The sequence below is a fragment of the Oryctolagus cuniculus genome, chromosome 7 (assembly GCF_964237555.1).
Source record: "Oryctolagus cuniculus chromosome 7, mOryCun1.1, whole genome shotgun sequence".
Lineage (NCBI taxonomy): Eukaryota > Metazoa > Chordata > Mammalia > Lagomorpha > Leporidae > Oryctolagus > Oryctolagus cuniculus.
The window spans coordinates 102,325,941-102,343,402 of NC_091438.1; the positions used below are offsets into that span (position 1 = coordinate 102,325,941).

The 17,462-nt window shown below is 33.5% G+C and overlaps 1 protein-coding gene across 12 annotated transcripts in view; it reads right to left on the minus strand.

Annotated features, from left to right (window-relative positions):
- Window positions 1-17,462, minus strand: part of LRRC7 (leucine rich repeat containing 7) — a 586,672-nt gene that overhangs the window by 69,252 nt on the left and 499,958 nt on the right. For 8 of the 12 annotated variants that reach the window (XM_051857607.2, XM_051857612.2, XM_051857606.2 and 5 more), the window contains 2 exons: window positions 16,214-16,354; window positions 7,805-7,924 (listed from right to left, as the gene is read on the minus strand). The exons of 2 other annotated variants lie outside the window; for them this stretch is intronic. In XM_051857607.2, coding sequence (XP_051713567.1) covers window positions 7,805-7,924; window positions 16,214-16,354 — 261 coding nt within the window. The remainder of the gene's footprint in view (window positions 1-7,804; window positions 7,925-16,213; window positions 16,355-17,462) is intronic. 2 more of the 12 variants (XM_051857621.2, XM_051857611.2) reach the window with 1 other exon arrangement.

Consider the following 17,462-nt stretch of genomic DNA (forward strand, 5'->3'; position numbering starts at 1 on the left):
GAAATATTTCTTTTTAGTGGAAAATAGTGTCTTAAAAAATGGTGGCACCAAAAAAAAAAAAATCACTCTTTTGGTGCTGAAATCTCTCTCTGTTTCTCCCTCTTTCTCTATCACTCTACTTTCCAAAGAAATAAATATATTAAAAAATTACTTTTCAATGACTATAATCATTCTGTATTTTGCATAACATTTATAAAATAATAAAATGCTTTTATTTCAATTCCTAAATGCATAGATTAAGATGATTTTTCTTAAAATTTTAAATACCTACTTATTTTACATGAAAAGTTCTATAATAGACTGACTATTACAAAGTGAAAAGAAAAATCAAGCCCAGGAGAAATTTAATCTAGTTTTTAAAAACACAAATGATAAGTTGGTTATAGGTTCAGCAAAACAATTTATGATTTTCAAAATATATTTTAGTTCTTCCTTTTCCAAACTTAAGTACAAAGAAACACTGAAATTCATTCTGTCAAAAAACTCAACAAATGGAAAAATTTAAATAAGAAATGAATATTTTTCCCAGAAACTTAATTTAATAACTCTTTAAAAATATATTTCATATGGCTCTGACAAAGCAACAATTACAATTTTGGGATGGATGGGATGGAGAAAGGAAGGATGATAATATGAAGAAGACCATATACGCATAATTTCTTCTCGTTCTTCCTGACACCTCAGAGGTGGACAGTCCTGAAAATCCTCAAACCCTTAATGGGTGTGCTGAGCTTGTACATCTAAGAGGTAGCTTGATGAGCAAATGCTAACTTAGCAAAATTGTTACATCTTTTGCTTCATCTGTGTTGGTCCTGATATTGACTCCTGATATTCACAGTTTTTATTCCAACTGCCACCACAATGTGCACTTTGACAAGAACTCTCAGGGAAGAAACAGGTACTGATGGAAGAAAGAGACACTATTTTGAAAGGGGCCTTTGAATGCCTAGTTTTTACAGATTGAAGTGTTTTCAGATTTCATACTGCTAGAATGTGATAATCCTTTCTTTGGTTACCCACTGCAGAAGAGATATGTCTGAAACTGCATTTGCCTGCCACTTTATCTTTCTTATAGCTATGTTTTTTTGCTGCAACATTTTAACATATCCTCATAGGTCTTATGCTGTAATTTTAAATCTCTTCAGGGGTATTGAAACTATTTAAGATTTCTCATACTTTTAAAAGAATCTGTCATTTTAGAATCAAGCAAATCAGTCTTGCCATTCCTATGGATTATACAACCAAATCAGAATATAACGTCTGAATATAAAATAACCTGTTTTTGCATTTATCTCTGACATTATGACCTCCAAATTACTGTAACATATTGTAGGGTAATCTAAAATATTTAGTTATATATGTGAGACTGGCAAGTAACATAAACTCTAAGCCTGAGTTTCTTATTTCCTAAAATGAATAAAACAGTAGTGCTTGCAACAGATGATTGAGGTGAAGATTAGATAAAGAAATACATTAAAGCATTCAGCATAGTACCTGTCATGGATTTATACATGGCACCTACTATTTTTATCACAATGACTACAGCATAATCCAACAGATTGCAAGAGTCAGAGAAGTGATATGATTGGACTTGTAAATACTTCTGAAATCACAGAGATTTTCAGAAATTGCAGAAGTTTAATGGTAATTCTTAAACAGCTCATATAGTACTGCCCGGAATTTAGGGGCAGGGAAGATCTACATTGCTGTGACACGTGTTTTAGCAGTGACTAAACTTTTGAATTAATAGACATCAGAATTAGGGATTTTGGTGGCTAACAACAACCAGAAGGAGTTTAAAAACTACCATCTCCTATTATACTATTAAAAATAATAATACAAGAATTAATACCCTCAGCATTTTGTTACCACTTAGCTACTCTAACTAAGGTTTATTGGCCAGTGATACAGGAGCAAAATTCAAGGGAGGAGCTCTTTGTTTACTTATTTTATATATGCATGCCTTCAAGTCTACATCTTGTTCCCCCACAGTGCTTGGAGTACTGTGAGACAAGGTCATAAGGATTACCAGTGTTAATTCAACCAATTAGCTATAATAGTACTAAGAGCCACAAGTTCAAAGCCTTTCCCCCAAACTGATTTCTCACTAAATCTCCAAATCATCACAGTAGTTTCTGATGACTCATGCACAGAGGTAATTTAAAAAAAAAAAAAAAAGTCTTCAACAGAAGCTTTTAGAAATAGCCTTGGATGCCTTGAATAAGCTCTGGCTAAGAATTTTTTTTTTTTTTTGTAATCACTGATTGTCTTTTGTTTCTCCAATCCATGGGTAGCTCAATTTCTAGTTTACCATTTTCATTGTCTGGCATAATAACAATCCATTGCATGACAACTGCAAAATTAACATTAAGAAATATTCATTGTAGAATAAAATGCAAACTAGAAAAACAGTATAATTATCATATTTATTTCAGTAAACCCTGTAGTCCAGGCTGATATTTTACCGTTTCCTTAGGTTGATTCTCGCTGCATATTAACTTGGCATACTCAGGTAATATATAATAAAAAAGTAAATTTGAATACCTAAAGCATTCTTTATTCTCTCTACTCTGTGGAGTAACAGGTAGGTATATAAATTTATAAATTAAAATTGCTGTAACATGGGATACTTTATGATAGTAGAAGGATAATACAAATGAATTTAAACTTTAAAGATGTGATAAAAATATAGATATTTCACATATGATAAGAAATATAAAAGTATAGTAAAATTTTCAAATAGATTAAATAATTATTTTGGAATTAATAATATTAACCAGTCCACAAATGTTGAAGCAATTTTAGGATTCTATGAAGTTCCTAAAGCAAGTAGCAAGGAAAGCAAATGGTTATCAAGATGTGTATTGGAGGTATGATTACATGTAAAATTATGGACTTTGAAAATAGACTTCATAGGAAATAGAGGTATGCATGATTAATATAATACCTGTTAGTTCCACTTAGAGTAATAAATAATAAGGCTTTTCCTTGTAAGGTACAATGATAGTAACCCCTTGCAAATAGTAAGTGAATATGTTTCCTTCCTTTGGTCAGGTAACCTACCTGTGGGTGTGGTAGGTACTCCCTCAATATCCTGGCAACACATTCCCTCTCTCTTCTTTCTTGATAAAGAAGCAGATTTTTAACATTTTCCTGTTCGAGATTTCCTATTTCTCTTCACTGATGGCTTTTTCCGTTCAGCCTTTAAATATGTTCAGGTGTCTACCAACTTAAGTAAGCTCTCTGATTTCCTTAAATTCCCTTTTAGAGCCCTCTATAATTCACTGTTTCCTTTCAAAATGAAACTCCTTTCCTGAATTTTCTAGTTTCTAAATTCAGGATTCTTTAGTCTTATTTATCTTGTATGATTTTGGGGGTAATCATTTGACATGATCACATCTTCCTTAAAACTCTTCCCATTGATTTCTAAGGTGCCACTTTTTTTTCCTTCTACATTTTTAGTAAATATTGGAGTCGAAAATCCTATATATTTTACTCTAACAGGTTGGTTAAGCAAATTTTTCCTCTTTCTAAGGATGGGAAATCCTTAGCTATTTTGGGTTAATGAGCTATAAGAAGAAAATTGTTGAGAAATTGGAGGAAAAAAAAGTTTTCCTTGTGAGAGACAGCTTCTGGAAGTCTAGTTCTCTCTCCTGTTGGATTTGAAAGAGGAAGTTTATCTCACCAAATGTCATTGATAGTCATCATTATGAGAGGAATCAGTTTTAGGATAAAGCCAACATTGTGGTAGCAAAGAGGAGAGGGAAAAAGAACATCTCTAATAATATAGAACTGAAGCCCAAATCTGAGATGTACCTTAGATCTTGACTAATCTTATATTACCTAAATATTTCCTTAATGTTCAAGGATTTTTCCCTTTAATTTTCTACAATTTGCAGTGGAAATCACCATGTTGAGAAAATCTTTGATTGTTCCTTCTCTGTCTCTTCTTCCTTTGGTACATTCCTTAAATGTTGGCATCCCATGGGCTTCTATGTCATCCCTTTGCTCACTGATGGCACAATTATGACACGTTCTGATGATTCTCAAATTTGTGGCCATATCTAAGATTTCTCTACTGAACTTCAGATAAATACAATCAAACACCCACTGTATCTTTCAACTCAGATGCCCTAAAGATACTTAAAATCAACATATTAAAATCTTCCTTCATTTCTACTATTACTTTGTTATTTCCCATTTTAGCAAATGAATTATCATCACACACTTGACAAAATTGGAAACGTTGATACCTACTTCAGAAATTTTAATCTGTCCCTTATGTCCAATCACAAGATCTTTTTGGCTCTGTTGCTTAAGACTATATTAGACCTATGTGTTTCTCTCCACCATTCATTGTTTCCATTTACTCTGCTCTGGAATACTATAAAAGCTTCTTGACTGGATCCATCGCCCCCAATTCTCTCCAGCTGAAGCTGTCAGAATGTTTTTAAAATGAAAATTTGATCATTTCTGTTCCCAGCTTAAACCACTTCAATGGGCCCTCTTCCATTTCTTACAGAATAAATACCAGCATGATCTGGCTTCTGCCTATCTTCTAGCATTGGAAAACTGCTAGTATTTCAAAAATAGTTTTTGTGTCCTATCCTCCAGAAATCCCACTAGTAAAATATATACCCAACAGAAGTATTTATTTATGCTCAGCTGAAGACCTATAAGAATGCAAGAATGCTTATGGAAACACTATCCAAAACTGAAGACAACCAAAACCCCCTTTGTGGGGAGCAATCCGGACTGGACTGAGTTACTGGAATTGGGACTTATTCTATGCATCTGCTCTCCCACAATGTGGCGCTGGGAGAGAAGTAAACAGCTTCCGCGCAGCTGCCTCCAGTTCAACCAATTAACTGTAGGACTTGCTCCTGATTGGAGAGCAGCGTACTCGGCGTGTGGGCAGCCGAGTTGGGATTGGCGGAGGAGGACTATAAAGGAGGAGAGAGACGGCATGCACCGGGAACATCTATGGGGAACATCTAAGGGAACCCGTGCAGCCCCCGAGAAAGCCGGCCGGCGGTGTGCCGCTCCCCTGCGGGGGTGGGGAATGTGGCCAGGGGGAACTGCCCTTCCACGGAGGTGGAAGGGATAGTAGCCAACCCGGGAGGAACCAGCAGCGGACCCGGGGAGGGCCGAGCAGACGAAAGAACAGCGCAGGGTCCTGTGTTGCTCCTCCACGAAGAGGGGGAGCGACACCCCTTAACATGTGAATGGATAGCTAAATGGTGAAATTCAATATTTTCAGGAGGAATACTACTTAGCAATGAAAATATACCAACTGCTACACATATACAGTATGAGTGAACTACACAAAAACAACATTGAATGAATAAAATCAGGCATAAGATAATATATACGGCTGGGTCCCCATCTTCATAACATATATCATATTATATTATAATTACCTGCAATGCTAGTAATTACCCAACATACAAATTAATAATATACATCATGCCTGCAAATCAATAGCATTATTAATTCTTATGGATCATTAATTTGATATTTAATATATTTTAACAAAATGCTATAATCTATAAAATTATGTAATATAGATATGAAGCACAATTATAAAATGGATACTCATGAGGTTAAAAGCTAATGTATGAGAACCACAATTCAACTGAAGAATTAAAACAGAACCCATAATAACATCAGTCCCATTCATCTTATACCTTATACAAAAATCTATTCAAAATGGATCAAAGACTTAAATCTATGACCCAATACCATCAAATCATTAGAAAACATGAGGGAAACTCTCAAGACATTGGCATAGGCAAAGGCTTCTTGGAAAAGACCCCAGAAGCACAGGCAATCAAAGCCAAAATTGACAGATGGGATTACATCAAGCTGAGAAGCTTCTGCACTGCAAAAGAAACACTCAGCAAAGTGAAAAGACAACTGACAGAATTGGAGAATATATTGCAAACTACACAACTGATAAAGGGTTAACATCCAGAATATATAAGAGCTCAAGAAATGCAACAACAACAAACCAAACAACCTAGTTAGAAACGGGCAAAGGACTTGAACAGGCATTTTTCAAAAGAGGAAACCCAATTGGCCAACAGACACTTGAGAAAATGCTCAGGATCACTAGGCATCAGGAAAACACAAATCAAAACCATGGTGAGGTTTTACCTCACTCCAGTTAGAACGGCTCATCTTCAGAAATCAACAAACTCTTTTGAGGATATAGGGAAAAATATACCCTGGTCCACTCTTGGTGGGAATGTAAACTGATACAACCATTGTGGAAGATAGTATAAAGATACCTCATATATCTGATCTGAGTATAGATCTACCATATAATTCAGCTATTCCACTCCTGTGAATTTTTCCAAACCCAAATCAATCAGTATATGAAAGAGTTATCTGCACCCCCATGTTCACTGCAACACAATTCACAATAGCAAAGATATAGAATTAACCCAGATGTCCTTCAACTAAAGACTGGATAAGGAAGTTATGGTATATATACAGTATGGAGTACTACTCAGCCATAAAAAATGAAATCCTGTGTTTTACAACAAGATGGTCACAACTGGAAGCCATTAACTTAGTGAAATAAGGCAGTCCCCAAAAGACAGATATCAAATGTTTTCTCTGATCTGAAATAACTAATAGAATACCTGAAATGTAATATATTAGAGTGAAGTAGACATTTTGAGAATTGATGAATTTTTTATAGCCCTTCCTCTTCCATTGAGGAAGAGTGCTTTGTTTTGCTTTTTCTCTCTTCATACTATTTGTTGAACTCCTTTATTTAGAGTTAAGTATACTGATAATAAATAATTGTAAAAATTAAGAATGAGAATCCAAGAGTGAGGAGGAGGAAAGGTTATAGCATGGGCAGAAGGAAGAGTTGGGGGGGAAGTCCCACTAAGTTCCTAAATCTGTATATATGAAATATATGAAACTTGTATAACTTAAATAAAATTTAAAAAATTGAGCTAAATGTCATTTTTATAGATTTGTATGCATTTCAAAAGTATATTCTCAAATATAAGCAAACTTCAAAAAGTTCATGGAAAAATGGACTTCAAATATAAGCTTATTTTGGTACAAAAATTTAGAAATACATGCAAATTTTTTATACATTTTTTCATGATCTTTTTAAAGATACCTCAGACAAATACCTTGTTCTTCATATATGTTTCTAATATCTTCCCCCAGTTGTGGCTGTTACTTTTATGGTAACCTACCACATGGTGTTTTAATTACCTATTTATTACTCAATTTACTTCAATGGATTAGAAGATACTAGAGATAAGAAACCATATTATATTCATTTTTGTTTCCCTGGCCACTAGCAATTTTCAACACACAGTAGTGTATGAAGAGTTGCTTGTTAAATGTTGAATGAATTGTTATGAATTCAGGAATAATGAATCAATTCTTTTTTGCATTTTATGCACACTGGCTACAACACACTGCTGAAGCCAAGAGAGTCAGACATATATGTTACACACCTTTCTTAATGCACTTTAAAGGGGGGTAGTAAGTAAGAGTGCAAGACTATCTTCAGATTCTTTTCAGAGTGGTGGTATCAGTGGATAGGTGGCAGGATATTATTTATAAACATTAATTACCAACTCTTAACACTCGGTAGTGTTCAGTTTCCATTCTTTTCAATGTACTTACAGTTAGCCAAACTCCCTACAGTGGAGTAATATTTAGCTTAAAGTTAACACAGAATTAGAAATGATGTTAAGACACAGATATGGATTACATATCACAATGGATGTGTATGTTTCATGGTTTGTGTCATCAAATTGAAATTGGTTACCTTTTTAGTAATGGTGTCCGGAGGTACATCCCGCCTCCCAAGTGGATAAGGATTCCATTGGCCACTAGGAGATACATCTTCTTGTCCATTGTCTAAAATGTTGCTTTGCTGGGACGGGGTCTATTGCGAAAATGGCATGGCATTCTTTAGTGATGTAATAGAAGTTTACCATAGTTTTCTGAAAAGATTCCCTAATGATTATGTAAAATTAATATTGTTTAATTTCAGAAAAACATATATACTGACCTGAAAATATTATTATACACTATTTACTGGATAAGAATTTTAAAGTCACAGCTTTTTGGAAGGAGCGAGAAACACTGTTAAAATAACCATCCTGGAGTTATTTACTGAATTTTAAAGAAAAGTTTAGATCAGTTACAGTACCTGAATAAAAATAATCAGAATATAATTAACCAACTGTTAAAACCCATAACATTTAAAATTTGCTTAATTTGTAACTTTAGTATTATCTTACCATTTAAAATATAAATTAAAAACATATAATCCATAGTATATAATGTTTAATATTCCAAACCATAACCTAACCTAAATTTTATAAGGGTATATTAATTCTGGAAGAATATGCCTTGCACTGATCCAAACCAATGTTAACACTGGAATAGTGCAAGATATATGGTACTCTACCATCCTCTATACAGAGTTTTCAGAGGAAGATTAAAGCAATATAAAAATATTATGCTATTAGAATCACCATGTAAGTAAATAATGACTGTTTTGTCAAATTTATTTACTCCTATATATAATTTATATATTAACATAAAAACACTTCATGAGTATTTTATTTTTCTTGACTTTCCTGATCATTATTTTTAACAGATAATGATACCCCATCTTAATTATTACTAATATTAGGGTTTTTTTTGCAAGAGGGAGCCTCCATATTCTGACCCAAGTAATAGCAAGCAATCACACACCATCAGAAAGCTTCTAGCAGCAGGATATATGGTGGTGTACTTATATGTGAGTATATATATGTATATGTATATATAAATTTTTTTTCAGGTGGTCTCTTTTTTTCTTTACCTACAGGACATACACAAGTACTGCTTGGCTTCCTGACAAATTCATATGTGGTTGAGATCTTATGTCCTGATAATCTTTCATGTCATTTTCTGCACATATTCTGAAGGATGTCTACTGATAAATCCTGGTTGGAGGATGTATATACACCTGATACTTGTAAAGAATTGCCCTCCAAACCTAGAAAGGGCCTTCCTCTTCATAATATGTCACGGATATGTTGTTTTTTGGGCTTCATCCAACTCAGTTATACTGAGTTGTCCTAGTTTTTTCTCCTTTAAAAACAGTTATCTAACCATCCTAACTGCATTATGACCACAGGCATGCTAAAAATATTGCTTGGAAATATTTTAAAGTTGGATTTATTATGACATTTGGTGAAATCTTCCTAGGGTCTAGTGGATATAGTGAAAAGGACATGACCCACATAACAGCAGTACTTTTACATTGACCTTGTAAATTACTCTTCTTGTTCTTTGGCCATGTGAATTATTTTTCCATAGACCTGTCAAAAAGTTTTAAAAACCAGGAAAAAGTTATTGAATTTGAGCTCTTAGTTGAGAATAAATGTATCTGTTTGAAAAAAATCAAACATAACATCAATAAGCTGGTAGCTATCCAGAGTCTGTCTCTCTGCAAGCACTGATTTTCTAGTCTTTACTTATTCCAAATTAATATGTTTTCAGATACCACAAATAATACTAGGTACTAAGATATGTTAAAAATATTAAAGTTAAGCAATTAAAATAGAATTATGCAGGTTAAGCACTACTAGGCAGTCACTTCTTTTTAAATTTTTAGTGCTCATGTTTTTTCTGGCTTGGTTTCTTTGTCAGTGAAGTAGGATAGCACAGGATAGTGGGGTCTGTGTAATGCATATTTTTGAAAAGTGTCCATAATTCAACATATTTTTCCCCTCTATACAACTCCCATCTCCATCTCTATTTCCTTTACCACACTTGCATCAGCTGCCCAGATATGGCTGCTAGTTGCTGTTAGAAAGCAATTGAAAACAATAAAATTATTTTTTAGCACTGACATAAAGGGACAAAATCTTGTTAGCCAAAAAATACTAATAACATCATGGTTTAGGCATTTTAGTAGTTAATAAACTAAGCTCTCTTTCTAGTTATTGTTAATGATCCTACCAATTCTTCCATATTACAGGGGCCAAAGGAAACACATATGCAGACACCTTACTAAGACTCTTTTCCTAGATAGCAAACATTAAAGGAACATCCTGAAAGTAATTTCCTTTGTTCATTTTAAGAATACTCTGGCCTTTTTCTTTTCTTAAATGAGGCATCCTAGGAGTGATTTAAGTATGCAGAAATAGGATGACTATGAAAACAATTTTCTGATGTGTTGTGACGGTGGGGGCGGTGGTGGAAGTGGTGGAGACTCAAGAGATTGATGCAGCACACTCACGTTCTTTCCCAAAGGATAACAGCTATTGTGTGTAAGTTCAGTCAGTTAGCTATTAAAACTCATACGTATTTAAAAGGAGCAACTGAAACTTATAAAAAGTGCTATTACTTTTGCGATTTATGATTTCAGAGAAAATAATGAAACTAAAGTTATTATTCATTCCATTTCTTCTCATACTAAATCCTTGATATTTTCTTTAATATTTTAAAGAGTAGGAATGACTATTTTAAAATACTAGAGAATGGCCAGTGTGATTTAGTGAAAAATCAGAAATTATTGTATTTCATAAGAAATATAGTAATTCTGAAAACACTTGCTGAACAAATAGATGTTATTCCCAAAGACTAGTAAGGACACTTGTAGATTGATCATTTGTCATTTTGACTACTATGAATGATCACAGGTATCTAATTGAAGAAGTATTTTCTAAGGCATATATGTACATGAGCATGTGTGTTATCTGTACATGCTAGAACATGTAAATGGTGGGTTTGTGCAGGTGTGTTTATATGTATATATGTATATGAACCTATCTGTGTATGAACAAGAATCACATAAATGGGTAAATGAGCTAAGCTGGGCCAGAAGCTCTGCTTTGTTTTTCTAACTGATGGGTTCACAGTATACTTGTGCAATTTTACTTACTGTATTTTACTGGAATATTGTATGCAAGTGGCATTAGAGGTTGGCATTCTGCAGAAGTTTTGGAATGTATCTTTTAAGAATACAAGGATATATTTTGTTTTTATTCTTTGGCATATAGTTCATAAAGGGTACCATAGATGTAAAAAGATGCGAAAAAAAAAAAACAATTTTTCTCAAAGTTTTTCCAGTGGAATCACCTCCTTTTTCAGCACACCATTTTAAATGAATAGGTATTACAATGGCAAATATATGCTGGGCTTGGGTCTAAATGACTGTGATCCTAAGGGGTTCAACCCGAAGGGGGAATGTGATGATCAAGTGATTCTTAAAGCAGCATTTCATTGTATGGGCAATGAAACATCCAAGTAAGCATCGATATTATTACATTGATAATATTAGCCATGGTTTATGAGGATTTATAGGCTTTTTCATAATTAGAAAGGTGAATGAATCTTTCCGGAGGGACAGGGAGCCAGTGACAATGCAACCAAATTGATGGAAATTATAGGCATGAGTTGCCCCTGGGTGCACATAAATCTTTCTTTCCTTTCAGCAGAAAAAAAAAATAGAATGAAGTAAGTAACCCTTGGCACTAAAGTGAATAAATGCACATCAAATGTTGATACTATTGGGTCCTGAATCATTTGCATAGATCCAGTATGAAAGGCCATTAGAAATGTAAAACTGGTTTAGGTGCAAACATGCCTATATACATTTTTCTAACTGAAAAGTTGATGGGACAAGTATCAACTAATTGAACAACTAAGAAAACTAACAGTGAGGCCATTGTCTTCTAGGCAAAATTCTAGGAAAGATTATTTAATACATGGATTTCCATGATTTCATTTTCCCCTTCCCTGATATAATTATTTTAATTTGTGATTCAAAAGTCAAAAAGCAATAAATGATATGGTATGATATTGTGGCAGTAGAAGTTTTTAAAAAAGAACAAGAAGAGAAAATTATCAATTTCTGCAGCACAGAAGAGACCACACTATGTATATTTGCAGCCAGACACGAAGTCAGGAAAGGCCAATGATTTCTTCCCCAGATCTGCTTGGCTCTGGGGCTGTAGTAGCCTGAATAATTAATGTGTGATTTTCCTGGGTTCATAACCTTTAGTCTTTCAGTGCTACCAAATATATTTCTTGATGATATTGAGTGTTCAGGAAATTCAAGGGGATCTGAAAAAGCAAAGGCAATTACTAGCAGTCATTTAACTCAGCTAACTAAGAGAGCACTACACCCGAAGAACACAGGGAATTATACTTGGAGTCACTGTTTGGCATTAGTTAATATATCCTCTTTGTATATTCTTTTCTCCATCCCATAAGGTCCACTTTTCTAGATTGTTTAAATATAACAGGAGATAAGAATGCATAGAAAGGAGGTTTGTGAACTATTATGAGTCCTGCTCTACGAAAATGTCAGCATTACAAACATTCAAAATAGTATCATCAAATAGTACAAAGAACATATGCTAGGTCCAGAGAATACAATGGGAAAACAATAAAAATACAGGTGAGTTGTTTTGTGTGTCACGTGAACCTCAGCTTCCTCATTTATATAATGGAGATAAATACATCCTTTGAGGACTTTCTGAGTTATGAGAAAAAATATATTTAAGGTACCCCATGGCACCCAGGTACATATCAGATTTTCAGTAAGTCTGTATTTTTTCCTCAATGGAAATATTTATTCATTCCACTGTTCATTTAGACAATAAATGGTAGTTTGAACTGACATTTTACAATGTTATATCTCTCCCAGACAACATAAAATTTCAAGACAATAGGTAAACTTAATTACAATAAAACACATCTGAAGAAGCACATGGAGCCAGTAATAATGTTGTAGAAAGTTGCCTTAAATGCTTTTTGGAAAGGCAGTAAACAAATAAATGATGAATGAATGAATGAATGAATAAATAAATAAACAGAAAATACTAATAATTTAATAGCTCATTTATGTGACATACATATTGAAGCTCATAATTACTATAGTTTTTTTAGAAAATCAGCATAAGTATCAATACATGAAAATTTTAAAGAAAACTAAATTTATTAAAAAAGGATTGTTGTATTTGTTGGCATTTACTTAATATCTTTAAAGCTTCATTAAATTATCACAGGAAATATAATTTACTATTTAGAGCATGGAAAGACTATATTTAGTTTGTAACCCATAAAAATATATAACACTTGACATGGCATTTCAGACAAATGAAAAATTAGAAATAGTCAAAGTACAATAGCAAAATTTGGGAGGTCTCTGTTTTAATTCACACAAATATTCACCATGTAAATATTTTTGTCAAATGCAGAGTTTTTGATCCTCATCAATAAGCAGTTATATCTTTTAAATTGTTAACTACAAATTTGTTTAAAGATAGTCTTGGAAATACATAAAGGCGCTCCTTCCTCCTGGTTGCAAGAGACTAGACTTAGCAAGCAGAGAGTGTGGGATATGGTCAGGGGTTAAGCCATTGCATGGTCCCTGGGGAGGTCCCCACATGCATGTATGCTGCAGCTCCATTTTTACTGCTTAACTTGCATTAGGTGAAATGGTATTTTAGATTGTTAGGAAACCTCATTCATTCTTTCCAGGACATCTCAGAGTAATTTGCCACAGCACCTAAGTGGTGATGCCCAGGACTTCTAAGAATAAAAAACACAGTTTCTGAATTTCCCCAGGAGAATGAACAGTTTTGTCAATCTTAGTTACTGAAAATATGTATTTATACGTTGATCTCACTCCACGCTTTAGTGTGATTCTCATGACTAATGAGCATGTAGGAGTTGTAAATATATTTTAAGTACATTTAGTAAATACTAATTTTATTATGTTAAGTAGCATGACATAAGTGTTGAAATGATTTTGCCTACTTCCACTTCTGTCAAAAAGGATTCAGGGAAAGTTAGCCCCAGTCATGGGATCAATTAGCAATGGCTAGTGGAGCCAAGTAGGGATAATCTGAGAGACTGTGTTTTAAAAGAGGTTGGCTATAGCTTGGTAGAAAAATCAAGTAAATTTTCAAATCAAAGCTCTCTCTGGGCACAATGGGGAAGAGACAGAGACTCAGATTGGAAACCATGGGACCTGGTAGAACCTGGAACTATTTGTGAAGCTAATAAAGCACTCAGTGCCCGATATATTCCTGCCCTGCCTTGGTGATTGGTTGGGAAAGCTGTCTCAGATACCAAAATAAAATTTTGGAATATATATATATTAGGAAAGGGGAACATTTTTCTAGCCCATGTGTGCATTTTTCATCCATTGGCTTCTCTCTCTCTCTCTCTTTGGTGTGGATAATAAATTATTAGTGGTAATTTATTTTGACATGAAGTCTTTCAGCACTTGAACTATTTTTGATTTGAAATTTATTGTAATATTCAAAGAGAATTCTATAAAGTCATCTGAGTTCCCAAATGAGGATGGTTGAAAAGACCCTTAACATAGCTCTGCTTTATTTCTACTATGGATCATCTTAGAGCTATTAAAATAGATTATGAATTCATTCTCTAGGGCACTCTAAATGACATCAGAAAATTAACATGGCAATAGAGAGGTACTTAGTTTACATCTGGAGAATAATAAAAACATTGATAAATGCTATTTCAATGTATTATCATTTTTCAGGTTGTGTATCTATATTATTATAGATTGGTGAGTAAATAAGTCCAAAAATTAGAAGGAGTTTCCATTTGATAAAACTTCAGGGAATTCAGGAAACAGTTTTAATTTAAAGGTTTGATTTCAATTTAACCTACAAGTCTTCTAGAAGAGATGCTTATCTGAGTTGTCATATTTCATCTATTTCTTAGGGCAGAAAAGTGTCAAGAGCTTTCTGAAAACTGGCTTTCTTAGGGAGGAGGATGAGAGCCTTGTACATCTGAGAGGACATATTCAAACCCATTAAATAAGTGACTCAGGTAGGAGTGGTATGCTAACGGTATGTTGGAGTCAAATGTACACAAGTCTTTCTGATCTGGAGTCTAGGAACATTAAGTTGCTACCTTGAAATTGCCTAGAGCAGTGGGTATTTGTATGACTGACAATGGCAAATACTACAAACCACAGCCTTGTGTTTCTCTTTGAAAAGAAAGTTACTAGCATAATCTTGGTCCTACCACAAGAGATTGAGGACAAGAAAAGCCGCTTTCAAAAGTTCTTAATTTAGTTACCTTCTTTTTTAAGTGATAGTGAATCTAAATGTATGGAACCCTTTTTTGATTTGTTTCCCTAATCACAGTGGGACAGACTATCCAGAATTAGAGAATGTTGCTAAAGGCTAATTTGACAATAAATTATGACTTTGAGATCTTCTGATCCTCATTTTGCTGGGGTGGGAGTTTGTTCCATATGTTCATTAATTTTATTAGGAAATAAAATGTTTAGAGGCCATTGTTATTCTGTTATCACTGTTTCGTTTTGCTTTTTCCATAAAAAACTAGTAGGCTAATGAATATATTAGTATACAACCCTAATGACATAGTGTATGAAAATGACTCCTTAGCTTCCACTGACATGTAACCAAGAAGGCATTGATCAATTTAAACAGATAAAATGTGCATTCTTGTCTGAATAAAACAAGAAGAAATATTCCTTTAACTATGCAAGTATTTCCTCTTAGAGTATAGTCAAAAAATTTTCTCTTACAGTATACTTCAAGTATGCCTTCATTTTCATGTAAAATGATGTGAACTGGTTACTTTTCCACAGACCTAAGAAGCGTTAACCATTGCTAGTTTAACTACAAACCTGTTTGTCATTTTATTTCTGTATTTTATTTCTCACAAAGAAAATGGACTGCAGAGCATCAGAGGTGCCAACCACACACTTCCATGCTAATTTATGATTCTCATCTTTTCCAAAGAATCAACTGAAATTTGGTAATAATTTCCAATTCTGTTCTCAGAATGCATCATCAAATGGGGATAGGCCTATCTCCAAAAAAGTAAAAAATAAATATAAATAAAAACAAAGAAAAACAAAAGAAAGGCAAAAATGATTATGAAAAATGAGCCTAAAGCAACACAAAAAGCCATGTACCTGCCCAATCCAAAAAGCAAAGCTCAATCCAAAGAAAGCAGGAACTTGATAATCAGTCTAGCTACAAATACTCATTTAGCAGCTAAGAGTTCAGGCTCTACATTCTTTTCCCTTGTGCTTTTGGGACTCCTGAGAGTCTATAATAAGCAGGGTTGTATGTACAGCCTAAACACATTAAGTGAACAAACAAACATTAATTGGCTTTGGTATGCTGACACATGTAGGGCAGTCCATACTTACTTTCTGAAGAGGTAGTTCTTGATGATCAAATTTAGACTTAGTCTGCAAGTTTAAAGTCATGCTTCTGCCTGCATGCATTGCTGAAATACCTCCATAGGGCAGCATGCCAAGGTTAACTGTGTTGTGTTTGTAAGCAGCATTCTGAGTAGAGGAAATAATCATGTGACAGGGTGTGAACACATGCTCAACAAACTGATTATTACATGAACATGTTTAAATTTATAACATTTAACTTTAAGCAGGCAAACAGTAACTTTCTTTTTTAAACATGCACTTGTTCAGACAAAAGCATACAGTAAACAGTGTTAGTTATGCACGTAATGAATACCATCCAAAACTACAGAAAAGACACAAAGCAAAGATACATTCTGTTTCACATTTGGTGCTAACTCAAAGGCATAAAATCTATCTCTCCTATACACAAGAGTAGTGACTTTGGACAAATACTGTTTATCTGTGGTAGGGTATTAACTTTGAAAATTAAAACTGAAATCTTAATCAAATTTTACCAGTTGTAAATCACATGGCCTCTCATATCATGAGATCAATATCCATGAAAGACAAATATTAACTTCTAATTCTGTTTTAAACTAATGTGTTATTAGCACCAAAATTGGTCTCCTTTATTGCTAGCACAATCTATAGGTATAACGACAGCAATTCCAAAAAAAAAAAAAAAAAAAAAGGAAAGAAAGAAATAGAAAAGTCTGTCCTAAATAAATTATTTAATCTAACAACTGGCTTAAATGGACTTACTTATAGGTTTAGCTAAGCAAATCAAATAAATTGTATGTAAATCCAAATATTTCTATTTTTTTAAATTACATTTTAAATGAGAAATTTCATAATGATATTAAAGAAATATGTGTGAATTATTAATGCTATTTATCTGATATACCTAAATGCCTCTGGAATACCTAAAGAACACTCTAGTTATATTTGCATTGTGACTAACTTTCAACAGGTATAACTAAAATTATTCTAGGTGGTTGATACGTAATTTTTCTATAGAATTTCATTTAGAAATTAAACATTTTATCAAATTGTTTCTGCCAAGACAATTTTCTTCTTTTACCTACACTGGAAAAGTAATTATTGATAGTATTTGTCTTCTTTAAGTAGTTTATTATTTTGGAAAACAATCCACAGAAATTAACTTAGTACATGTTTTTTGTCTAGATATTGTTGAAATTAACAGCAGACAGCTATTATATTCTAAAGGTATTATTTGCAAGGTAATGATTGCTCA